This window comes from Chrysochloris asiatica, unplaced genomic scaffold, assembly GCF_000296735.1.
Source record: "Chrysochloris asiatica unplaced genomic scaffold, ChrAsi1.0 scaffold00009, whole genome shotgun sequence".
Lineage (NCBI taxonomy): Eukaryota > Metazoa > Chordata > Mammalia > Afrosoricida > Chrysochloridae > Chrysochloris > Chrysochloris asiatica.
In genome coordinates, this window is record NW_006408527.1 from 29,165,725 (window position 1) to 29,177,962 (window position 12,238).

Consider the following 12,238-nt stretch of genomic DNA (forward strand, 5'->3'; position numbering starts at 1 on the left):
ATCATGATTTTTGCGAGTGCGGGAAACTGACACCCTGGACCTTATGCTAGATCCAGAGCTCTGGTGTTGTTCCATGAGTGCAGCTTCTCTGGGTTTTCAATCCCTCCCCCATGGAGCCTTTCTTATCTGGCTGTCTCTGCTATTACCCAAACCGCGACTTCATCTATTTTTTAACAAAATTGTTTGTCTGTCTTATATATTGAAATAATGGTTGCAGTATGGTTAAAACACTTGATTGTTAACCGAAAGGTGGGAGGTTTAAACTCACCAACCTCTTCTCAGGAGGAAGATGTGGCAATCTGATTCCATAAAGCTTTGCAGTCTTGGAAACAGTTCTGCTCTGTCCGACAAGGTTGCTATGAGCCAGAAGCCACGCAGTGGAGATGGGTTTTTGGTTTTTCTTTTATATACTGGAAAAAAAAAAAAAAGAAGAATTATTATGGTGATTATTTCAAAATCATGAAAGTTTAGTTATCTTAAGGAAATTTTGACTTATGTCAGAGCTATGGAGTCCTGGTGTGGCACTATAGGCTAATGAGTCAGACTGCAAAGTTGTGTGAACTGCAAGGTCCGTGGTTCAAGCTCACCAGCTGCTCCTTGGAAATCCTATAGAGGGTCGCTATGGGACGGATTTGACTTGACGGCACCTAACAACAACAACGGCAGAGCTATGTAGTTCAATACAGTTCCTACTCACCACATGTGATCATTGAATATTTAACACGTGGTTCATCCAAATTGAGATATACGGTAAGTGTAAACACAGACTGAATTTCAAAGACTTTGCAAGAAAATAATTTGTACACATTGCATTAAAAATGTATTGTTAAAATTAACTTTTTATAATTCATTGAATTTACCTGCTCCTTTTTGATTTTATAAATGTTACTACTTGTTGTTATGTGCTCTCAAGTTGTTTCGGGCTGATAGTAACACTGTATACAGTTTACGAGACTATAAATTTTTGCTAAAGTAGAAAACCTCATATTTCTCCCATGTAGCAAACTGGTGGGCTTGAATCTCAGAACTTACGGTTTTCAGTCCATTGCTTATCCTAAGCCACCACACTCAAATTTTATTACTATACATTTTTAAATTACATAAATGGTTCACATTGTACAAGGGGAATTTTAAAAGTTTGTGAACAAATTCCACAACTTTTCATTATGTTTCACCATGAACAAAGCCCAGTCATATCTCTATTAGGCAGTACTTTTTTTACAAAATGGGGATGCTTCCCTGAAAATGTTTTATCCTGACTGATTGCTGATGGAGATCACAAACTATAACCTTCAATATGAATTGCACCTCCATGCAAGAAAAAATTCCTCACAACCGGACCAATGAATAATATGATAAATGGAGAAAGGGACCACAAGTGGCTCCACTGACTAAGCACTGGACTGTGAATCACAAGGTTGGCAATTTGACCTCACAAGTGACTGCAAAGGAAAAAGATGAGGCTTAGGGCTCCCATAAAGATTTTTAAAACCTTAGAAACCCTATCAGGTGCATTGTGGGTGGGAACTTACTCGATTGATCCTAACAACAACAGCAACAACAAATGAGAAAAAAGGTTGACACTGTCAAAAATATCATTTTACTTGAATACACAATCAACAGTCAAGAAATTGAAGAACATATTGCATTAGGCAAATCCGAGGCAAAAGACCTCTTTAAAGTGTTCAAGAGCCAAGATATCAGTTTGAGGACTAAGGAATGCATGCACCAAGTCATGGTATATTCAATAGCCTCATATACATGTGAAAGTTGGACAAAGAATAAGAAGACTATAGAAGAATTGATGCAATAGAGTTATGGTGTTGGAGAAGAATATTGAAAGTACCAAGAACTGCATGAAAAACAAATAATTCTGTCTTGGAAGAAGTACAGCTTGAATGCTCCTTAGAAGTAAGGATGACAATACTTTGTATCTCATACTATGCACATAGTATTAGGAGGGACCAGTCTCTGGAGAAGGACATTAAGTGTGGTAAAGTGAAGGGTCAGTGAAAAAGAGGAAGACTCCAAAAAAGATGGATTGGCACAGTTACAGCAGCAATGGGCTCAAGCCTAGCAACTGTTGTGAGGATGGTATAGGACCCAACAGTATTTAGTTCTGTTGTGTACTGTTGTTGTTGTTAGGTGCCATTGTGTCGGCACCAACCCTATGAACAACAGAAGGAAACACTGCCCAGTCCCATGCCAACTTCACAATAGTTGCTAAACCAAAGCCCACTGCTGCCACCATGTGCTAAGCCATCTTCTTGGGGATCTTCCTCTTTTTCTCCTATTCTCCATTTTACCAAACATGCTATCATTTTCCAGGGATTGGTCCCTCCTGATAATATGTCCAAAATATGAGATGAAGTCTGGTAATCCTGACTTCCAAGGAACATTCTGGCTATACTTCTTCCATCCAACACAGATTAGTTTGTTCATTTTGCATTCCATGGTACTTTTAGTACTTTTAATGCCATGGAATGCCAAATGCCCTAATACCACTTTTAAATAAAACACTGTAACACAAATGCATCAATTCTTCTGTGGTCTTCATTATTCACTGTCCAACTTTCACATGCATATCAGCTTATTGAAAATACCATGACTTGGGTAAGGCAAATCTTAGTTCTCAAACTGACATCTTGGCTCTTCAACACTTTAAAGAGGTCTTGTGCAGCAGATTTGCCTAACACAATACGTCGTCAGATAGTTTTGACTGCTGATTCCATGAGTGTTGAAGGTTGATTAATGTAAAATGAAGTCTTTGACAACTTCAGTCTTTTCTCCATTTATCTTGATGTACTATTGGTCCAGTGGTGAGTTTTTTGTTTTCTTTATACTGAGTTGCAACCCATACTGAAAGTTGTGTTTAATTTTCATCACATTCAGCAAGCAAGGTGTATCATCTGCATATCACAGATTGTTAATAAGTTTTCCTCCAAACCTGATGCCATGTTTTTCTGCATATAATTCAGATTCTCAGACTCTTTGCTCAGACTGAATAGGTGTGGTAAAAGAATACAACCCTGGTACATACCTTTCCTACTTTTAAACCATTCAGTGCGCCCTTGTTCTATTCGAACAACTGCCTCTTGGTCTATATACCAGTTCCTCATAAGTTCAATTAAGTATTCTGGAATACTCATTCTCCTCAATGTTGTCCATAGCTTCTCATGAACAACACAATCAAAAGCCTTTGGGTAGTCAATAAAGCACAGGTAACATCTTTTTGGTACTCTCTGCTTTCGGCCAAGATCCATCTGACATCAGAAATGATATTCCTCATTCCATGTCCTCTTCTGAATCCGGTTTGAACCTCTGGAAGTTCTTTGTCTGTGTATGAGTGAAACCATTTTTGAATCATCTTTAGCAAGATTTGCTTGCATGCAATATTAATGATATTGTCTGATGGTTTCTACGTTCTGTTGGGTCACCTCTCTTTGGAATGGGCACAAATATGGATCTCTTCCAATCTGTTGGCTATGTAGTTGTTTTCCAAATTTCTTACCATAAATGAGTGTCTCCAGAACTGCATCGGTTTTTTGAGAGATTTTAATTTGTATTCCATCAATTCTCAGTCCCTTGTTCTTTGCCAATTTGGACTTCTTCATACAGGATCATTGACTCTTGATCATATACTACTCTTGAAATGGATGAACATCAACCATTTATTTTTGGCATGGTGATTCTGTGCATTCCTTCCATGCTCTTTAATGGTTTCTGCATCATTCAACATTTTGTCTATAGAATCCTTCAATACTGCAAGTCAAGGTTTGAATTTTTTCTTTAGTTGTCTCAGCTTGAAAAAGTGTGGAATGTGTTCTCCCTTTTGGTTTTCTAAGTTCATATCTTTGCACATTTTGTTATAATACTTGACTTTGTCCTCTCCAGTTGATGTTTGAAGCTTTCTGTTCAGCTCTTTTACCTTCTTATTTATTCCATTTGCTTTATAAAACATCTCTATACTGGAGAGCAAGTTTCTGACTCTCTTTTGGCATCCATTTTGGACTTTTCCTTCTTTTCTGTCTTCTTTATGACCTTTTGCTATTTTCCTTTATGATGTTCTTGATGGCATCCAACAAGTCTTCTGGTATTTGGTGTTTAGTGTCTAATTCATCAAGTTTGTTCTTCAGATGATCTCCAAATTCAGGTGGAATAGTTTCAAGGCCATATTTTGGCTTTTATGGACTTTAAGAAATTTTCTTCAGCTTCAGCCTGAATTTGCATATGATAAATTGATAGTCTGTTCCACAGTCTTCCCTGGCCTTGTTTTAGTTGATGACATCTGTGATTTTCCACAGATGTAGTCTATTTGATTTCTGTGTATTCCATCTAGTGAGGTCCATGTGTACAGTCATCTTTTATATTGTTTTAAAAAGATATTTGTAATGAAGAAGTCATTTGTCTTGCACAATTCTATTATGTGATCTCCAGCATCACTTCTATCACCAAGGCCATATTTTCCAAATACTGTTCCTTCCTCTTTGATTCCACCCTTTGCATTCTAGTCGCCAGCAGTTATTAATACATGTTGATTGCATGTTTGACCAACTTCAGACTGAAGAAGTTGTAGACTTGTTCAATTTCATCATCACTAATTTTAGTGGTTTATTGTTGTTGTTAAATGCTGTAGAGTAGGTTTTGACTCATAGCGACCCTGTATAGGGTTTCCAAGGCTATAAATCTTTATGGGAGCAGAAAGCCTCATCTTTCTCCTGTAGAATCACTGGTAGTTTCAAACTTCTGAACTTGAAGTTAGTAGCCTGACTCGTAACAACTATGCTACCAGAGAGTTGTATGAACTGGTCTTCCTTGTAGGTGTATGGATATTATCTTATCACTGGCAACATTTACTACAAGATAGATCTTAATATGTTCTTATTTATGATAAATAAACCTTGTGATTGTCAGATTCACAATGGCCAGTACCAGTCAATTTCAGCTCACTAATGCCTAGGATATCAATGTTTATGCATTCCATTTCATTTTAAACAACTTCCAATTTTCCCAGATTCACATTTCATACATTCCATGTTCTAATTATAATGGATGTTTATAGCTATGTCTCCTTATTTTGAGTTGTGCCCCATCAGCATATGAAGGTCCCTATGGCTCTACTCTATTTGCATTATCACAGTCAACTCTACTTTGAGGAGGCAGCTCTTTCCATGTCGTATTTTGAGTGCCTTCCAACCTGAGGGGCTCATCTTCTGCCACTACAGCTGACAATATTCTGGTATTCTCCATCATGTTTCAATATTCAATAATCTGGTGCTTGCAGTGTTCCACTGCTATTCATGAGATTTTCCGTGACCAGCAGTCAGAAGTAGTACTTTTCTCCTTCTTCCTATTCTGTATTCATCTGGAAGCTCAGTTGAAACCTATCCACATTGGGTGACACTGCTGATATTTTAAATACCCGTCACATAGCTTCCAGAATCACAGCAACACACTAGTCACTACAGTCAACAAACTGACAGACGAGTGATGGGCTGTTGTACATAAGGTCACTAGGAATCAGAACCTACTTCCTGGCACCTAACGATAACATCAATTAGTTGTTGGGGCTACTGACAGATTAATTCTGACTGGAAAAGAAAAATAATGCTAGAATTACCACACACACACTTTTAAAAGATAGGTAATAAGAATAAGTCTTAACTAAAGTGTCTTCAAACATATTGAATTTAAAAATACAATGCTATATCACTATAGATGTTTTTGTTTTAGATACTTTTTAAAAATTTTTAGCTCTATTTTTCTTTATTTCAGAGAAACTCTGTAATCTTCCTACTGTAGAAAATGGAAGAATTGCCCTATATTACTATACTTTTAAAAGTTACTACTTTCCAATGGCCATAGACAAGAAAATGCCATTCTCCTGCTTGGCTGGTTATACAACTGAAACTGGGAAACAAGAAGAGCAAGCCACATGCACAACAGAAGGCTGGTCTCCAGAACCAAGGTGCTACAGTAAGTCAACTGAATGTGAGGATACGATGTTTTCAACACTCCTACAATTTAATTTGTAAAAATATGGACATGATACTATATGGTTGGAGTCCTGATGTGGCACTGTGGGTTTATGTGCTGGACAGTAAAGTCAGTCTGAACCGCAAGAGTGGTGGTTCAAACTCACCAGATGCCTCTTGGAAACCCTACACAGGGGCACTGTGGGTAGGAACCAACTCAACGGCACTTAACAACACAACAATATATGGCTGTGTTGTTGTTGTGACGTGCCGTCAAGTTGGTTCAAACTCATAGCGACCCAGTATAGAGTTTCCAAGAAGCAGTTGGTGAGTTTGAACCTCTGACCTTGGGATTCAAACAGACCTTGTAGTTCTGTGCTTATCCTAAATCTTTTGCAGAGATAGAGCAAACTTTGGTCACACTATATTTCTATAAAATGAAAGCATATTCTACAATCCTATAAATGATTTCACATTGAAAGTTTATTTTTCTTCATTTATTTTTAAGAATAATCTGTGAAGAGAAGGGTAACTGCTTCAACTGCTATTTCTAATACTGCAAGAAACAGAGATTCAATTAAGTTCCATTAAGTAATAAGGAGCTTATTAGGTGAAGAATTGTGCATGAAAAGTCAGAAAAGTGCTTAAGACATTAGTGTCAGGAAGGATAAGATTGTTACTTTAGTGCTTTATCCTTGGTAAGACTCAACTTTGCTTTGTATACCTACTTCTTTCGTAATATCCATGAAAAAAATGTTTTTTCATGTGTTTGAGTTCAAATTTGTGAGAAGGAAATCTGATTGACTCATCATTTCATATCATACTATAGGCCTATCAGTTGGCTTCATGAGCTCAAAATGCCCTAAACTCTCTTTATCAGAGCGAGGGCTGTGGATCAAATCCATTTCATCCAGAAAAAATTACCGTGACTGTTATTCAACATTATTATTTGGGTTATCACTCATTATATAGTTTGAGAATAAAATATTTTTTAAATGACATTGCATTTTTAGTATCACCTTACCATACACCATAGATTATCACCAATAAATCAATCTCATTCATGACTACAGTATAAAAATAAGTGAAATTCATTATACTTATTCTCTTTCAGCTTGGGGAAAACAGCATTGACTTAGGAGCCAGAAAAGGAGAACTCAAGTTTAGCAATGTTGTGTAGTGGTTCATATACAACCTCTAAAGTCAGATTGCTTATGTGCAAATCCAGTTTGACCACTGGAATGTGAATTAAACTTGCTAAAATTAAACTTTTATCTACAAGCAGGAGTTGATACTTGTGCTTAAATGAAATAATTCTCAGAGGGCATATCACACAGTATATATAACTAGTATAATAATAACCTTATGGAGTCCTGGTGTGGTGCTGTGGGTTAATGAGCTAGACTACAAAGCCATTGGAACTGCAAGGTTGGTGGTTCAAGCTCACCAGCTGCTCCTCAGAAACCTTATACAGGGTCATTATGGGTCGGATTCGACTCGACAGCACTTCACAACACAACAACAGCAATAATAACCTTATAGACACCCCTTCACCTCTCTGAGCTGATTTCTTGTGAAGATATAATAATGAGACCTATAAAAATGATAGGGTGTCATACAATGGAATTTTAAAAAATTAGTTAATATATTGTTATAACAATTATTTAATTTTCAAAAAACTATAAACTTATAGAGTTTGACAGGTTTTATGGCTATAGTCAGTCACAGTCTGTATGGCCAGCTACTATTAACTCTTACAATGAAGCTAAATGATCCCCAAAACATGAGGGTACATCAAAAAGTATTGTTATTAGGGTTCTAGTTCACACATGCCTGGGTTTATTTCAAACACAATGTGTTAAAATATGTCTTTGCAATCAGTGAATGGCTTTGAACAAGTTCTTTCAGTAAGGTGCCTTAAAAAAAAAAAAAAAAAAAAGGAGATCCAATCAAAACAGTGGCTTCAAAAGGGATCTGGAGGACCAGTTAAACTTAAGGTAGAGTGGTCAACTCAGAAGATTATGGCAACTGTTTTATTTATGATTCCAAGGGTTAATTGTGATAGATTTTCTCAAAGGGCACAGGATTCTCAAAGGCTTATAGGAAGTAATTTTAAGAAAGTTGAAAATTGCATTGGTGAAAAAAAGACCATGAAAGATGTGCTGAGGATTTTTTTTTTTAATTAGGACATTATACCTGCTTATTTTTCAAGGATAACAAGGGTTATCTTATAAGAATTTCATTGGGAAATATTACCCTATCCACCCTACAATCCTGATTTTGCCTTTTCAGACTTCATTTTGTTGCATAAACTCAAAGAGCATTTAAAAGGAATCTGATTTGGGATGCCAAAACTGTCATTTTAACATAAGGTAGATCTCAGAGCACGCATTATTCTTCAGAGAAGCATTAAAGAGAAGGGAAAACCTCTTTCTGTAGTGTATAGACCTAGATTGAGGGGATGCCAAGAAATAATAGCTTCACATGAAAATATTTTGGTTTAATGAAGATTTTATAGCAATGTTTTTTGACTTACTCTTGTATCTGCTGAGAGAATGACCTCAGTTTACACATTAAGATGAGACATCTTTCTGAGGAACCAGTTAAGGATCTATAAAATAGGTATGTGCTTTTATATGTTTAAATGAATCACAGTGGATCTAATATTAGGAAGCAAATAAAAAAGAAATGACTTATTTTCCACTAATCACAATTAATGAGAAACAATAGCTTTGGACATATGTCTAAGGCTAAATATGGTAGGTTACAGGAATGACTATTGGATGAAATTTTTAAATATAAAGAAAATTAATATCAATTTGTATCCATTTAAAAAATAGATGAAGGCTAGTTCCAAAATTAAATTAATAAAGGAGTTCAGAAATTAAAATTCTCTTTTTTGCCTTTTCACATTCTAACTAAAAGTAAAACTTCACTTTTCTCTTGATTTTACAACTTAGTAATGACAAGGTTAATTTCATTATTGACTTAAACAAAGAACAAAAACCAAGCTTTTTTTTTTTTTTTCCATTAGAAAAATGTACCAGGCCTGACCTGAGCAATGGTTATGTCTCTGATATAAAATTTATGTACACCATTCAAGAAAGCATGAGCTATGGATGCACTTTGGGATACAAAACCACCGGGGGGAAGGATGAAGAAGTGGTTCAATGTCTCTCCAATGGATGGTCTTCCCAACCAGCATGTAGAAAGGAACATGGTATGTATTTAAGAATCATCTCTTTAAAAACAGAAAAAAAAAAAAGAAAAAAGAATCAGCTCTTAAAATTGAAGATGAGGACTTGTGACTTTCATGCTTTTCTATTTTGAGAGGTATTTTATTAATATTGTTTCTGCTGTTGTTAACTGCCATAGAGTCGGTTCCAACTTCTAGAAGTCCTGTATTGGGTTTCCAAGAAGGGGCTGATGGGTTTGAACTGCTGAAATTAGCAGTCCAGTATTTAGTTTGCATTATATATGTGAAAACAAGAAGTTGGTATTGCACATTCCTAAAAACATACAAATAGCAGAATACAAAATAGATGACTCACACCTCCTAAAAATTAGACACTTATATTCTTCAAAAGATTTCACCAGAAGAGTAAAAAGGAATCCAACATACACACACGATGGAATATTATGCAATGTTGAAGAATAATGATGAATATGCGAAACACCTCATAACATAGGTGAACCTGGAGGATATTATGCTGAGTGAAATAAATCAATCACAAAAGGACAAATATTGTATGACACTACTATTGTAAAATCTCAAGAAAAGGTTTTCACACTAAAAGTAATATTATTTGATGGTTACTAGGAGTGGGAGGGAAGGGAGAGTAATTCACTGGCTAGAGGGTAAACACATGTTAACTCAGGTGATGGATAGGGCAATATGCAAGACAAGGGAGGTTGACAGAAGAATGATGAAGACAGGTGAAGACACTGAAGTATACAAGTGCTAAAGGGGATAGAGGTAAACAGTGATATATACACAACATTGGAACAACAGTGTTCTGTACGCAGCTACATGGACAGAGACACAGGCTGAATGCGTGTGGGAGGAAGAATGATTTTATATATATATGTTGTTGTTGTTTGTTGTTAAGTGCCGTGGAGTCGATTCCGACTCATAGTGACCCTGTACAGGGTTTCTGAGGCTGTAAATCTTTATGGGAGCAGAAAGCCTCATCTTTCTCCCATGGAACCACTGGCAGTTTCGAACTGCTGACCTTGCGGTTCACAGCCCTATTCATAACCACTACGCTACCAGATATATACATATATATATATAGTTATAGTTATATACTCCACAAATACACAAGAGCTAGAAAGAGGAGATTTATATATTGGTGACCACAGGGAGGAAGCAAGACAACTACTGCTGCATGGAGGCCAATGGAATCATTGAATTGATACAAATCTTATGCTTTTATTTTTTTTGTAATGTTTTATTGTGAATTATGTGATAGTTTACATGGGAGAACATTAGTTTACATTCATTCTATAGCATATCATTTCACTGCAAATCTTATGCCTTTTTCAATGTAAAACTGATGATGTTGTCTGTAAACCTTCACTTCATTCACAATAAAAAACAAAAATTGATATTGTTACTTCTGAAATGCTAAGTGTTTTCCTTGATCCAGTGATTCTCAACCCCCCGCCCCAGCAAAGTTCACCTTATATTAATAAAAAGGAATCGGAGGATGGTGGCTAGGGTGGGGATGCAATGAAGTTTGCTGTCAGCCATACCACAGAACACCAGGCAAAGCAGATCCAGGGCAGAGCTCCAAAACTCAGAACCACGTAGCTAAGAATATTTTAAAAGTTTGAAGGCTTATAGCTAGTGAAACTTGAAGCTGAAGTAAGAAATCATGTATTTTGAATCTGCTGGGCTCAGAGGCATGGAGCTGACATCTTGAACGAGACCAAGTGGCAAGACCAAGATGAGGAAAAAGGCTGTGGGGACCTTGGAGCAAAGGTGGACAATACACTTTGTCAGTTTTTCTTTTCTTTTTTTTTTTTTGGTATCTGGTCATTGGCATCCCCACTGTTGTACACCTCTAATCTGGTGACTAGAGTGGGAGCTTGAGTGAGTGCACAGCCCCCATTCTCACTACTGGTTCTTCTGCCACATATGCACACAGATACTCTCATCATTTAAAGAGACTAGCAGCCCAAGAGCCAGCCATGAACTGCTTTTAACAGGGAAAAGGCCAAAACAAGGGTGTGGACAGGGGGAGAGAGTTTATAAACAAAACAGGCTGAAAATTAAATCCTGATACATAGCTAACAACCAAGAGTGGCATCTTGAAATCTCTCAGGCAGCTTTGAAAGCAAGAAACTGAAGAAAGGACATTAGAGTCATACTCATATTAGGCTCCAGAGTTCTACAGATTTTTTTTTCTCTCCTTCCTCTCCCTTTTCTGTGATTACAGACTGTAGTTTTCTTTTTTTTTCTTGTTTTTTCCACTGGTGCTGCTTTGGTGTTTTATGCCCACCCCTTCTACCTTTGGGGGACTGTTTCTCTCCCTATATTACCCAAGAAGAGTCAGCAACTACTGCCATATAGTCAAGCTACAATCACACTTTATAAAACACCAAAACCCAGGAAAGAACCAATACCAACTGCCATATACCAGGAAAACAGACAACACCTGTGAAAGTTACTCTGAGTTCAGCAATAAGAAGAATGAAAAGGGAAGCCCACATCTTGATCACATCTTCCTAGAAGCAATCAGAGATCATAAAAAATACCAAAACACATACTCAATTAAGTATTTAGGCCACAGATAAACACTAAACATGTCCAAGAAGCAAAAGCAGATGACCATATAACACGATAAAATGTCTGAGACAAATGACCTAGAGGTAGACCTGGACTCCATTCTGGAAGGAGGGCAGGCCTTGGAAATGCCTGAGAAGGAATTCAGAAAAATGATTTTATAAAATGTTTCAAAACACTTTACAATGGAGTTGAGAAAAATAAGGAAGAAGTCAGGAAAGCGCTACAGAAACAATCAAATAAGATAGATACAGCATTGGAAACAATTCAAAACCTACAGAAAGACGTCCAAACAATCAATAATAGAATATTAGAAATAGATAATACTATGAAAGGCCAAAGCAGTAGAATAGATGAGATGGAAGGCAGAACCAGTGAACTGGAAGTCAAATCTCTCAATACCACTAAGATAGAAGAGCAAACAGAAAAAAGGATAAAGAAATCTGAACAAGCTCTAAGAATCATGTTGGAAAAC

General features: G+C 36.7%; 1 protein-coding gene across 1 annotated transcript in view; it reads left to right on the forward strand.

The window, feature by feature from the left end:
* Positions 1-207: 207 nt before the first annotated feature.
* Positions 208-12,238, forward strand: part of F13B (coagulation factor XIII, B polypeptide) — a 34,976-nt gene continuing 22,945 nt past the window's right edge. The window contains 3 exon segments of the mRNA XM_006834235.1: positions 208-256; positions 5,776-5,976; positions 9,010-9,195. Coding sequence (XP_006834298.1) covers positions 208-256; positions 5,776-5,976; positions 9,010-9,195 — 436 coding nt within the window.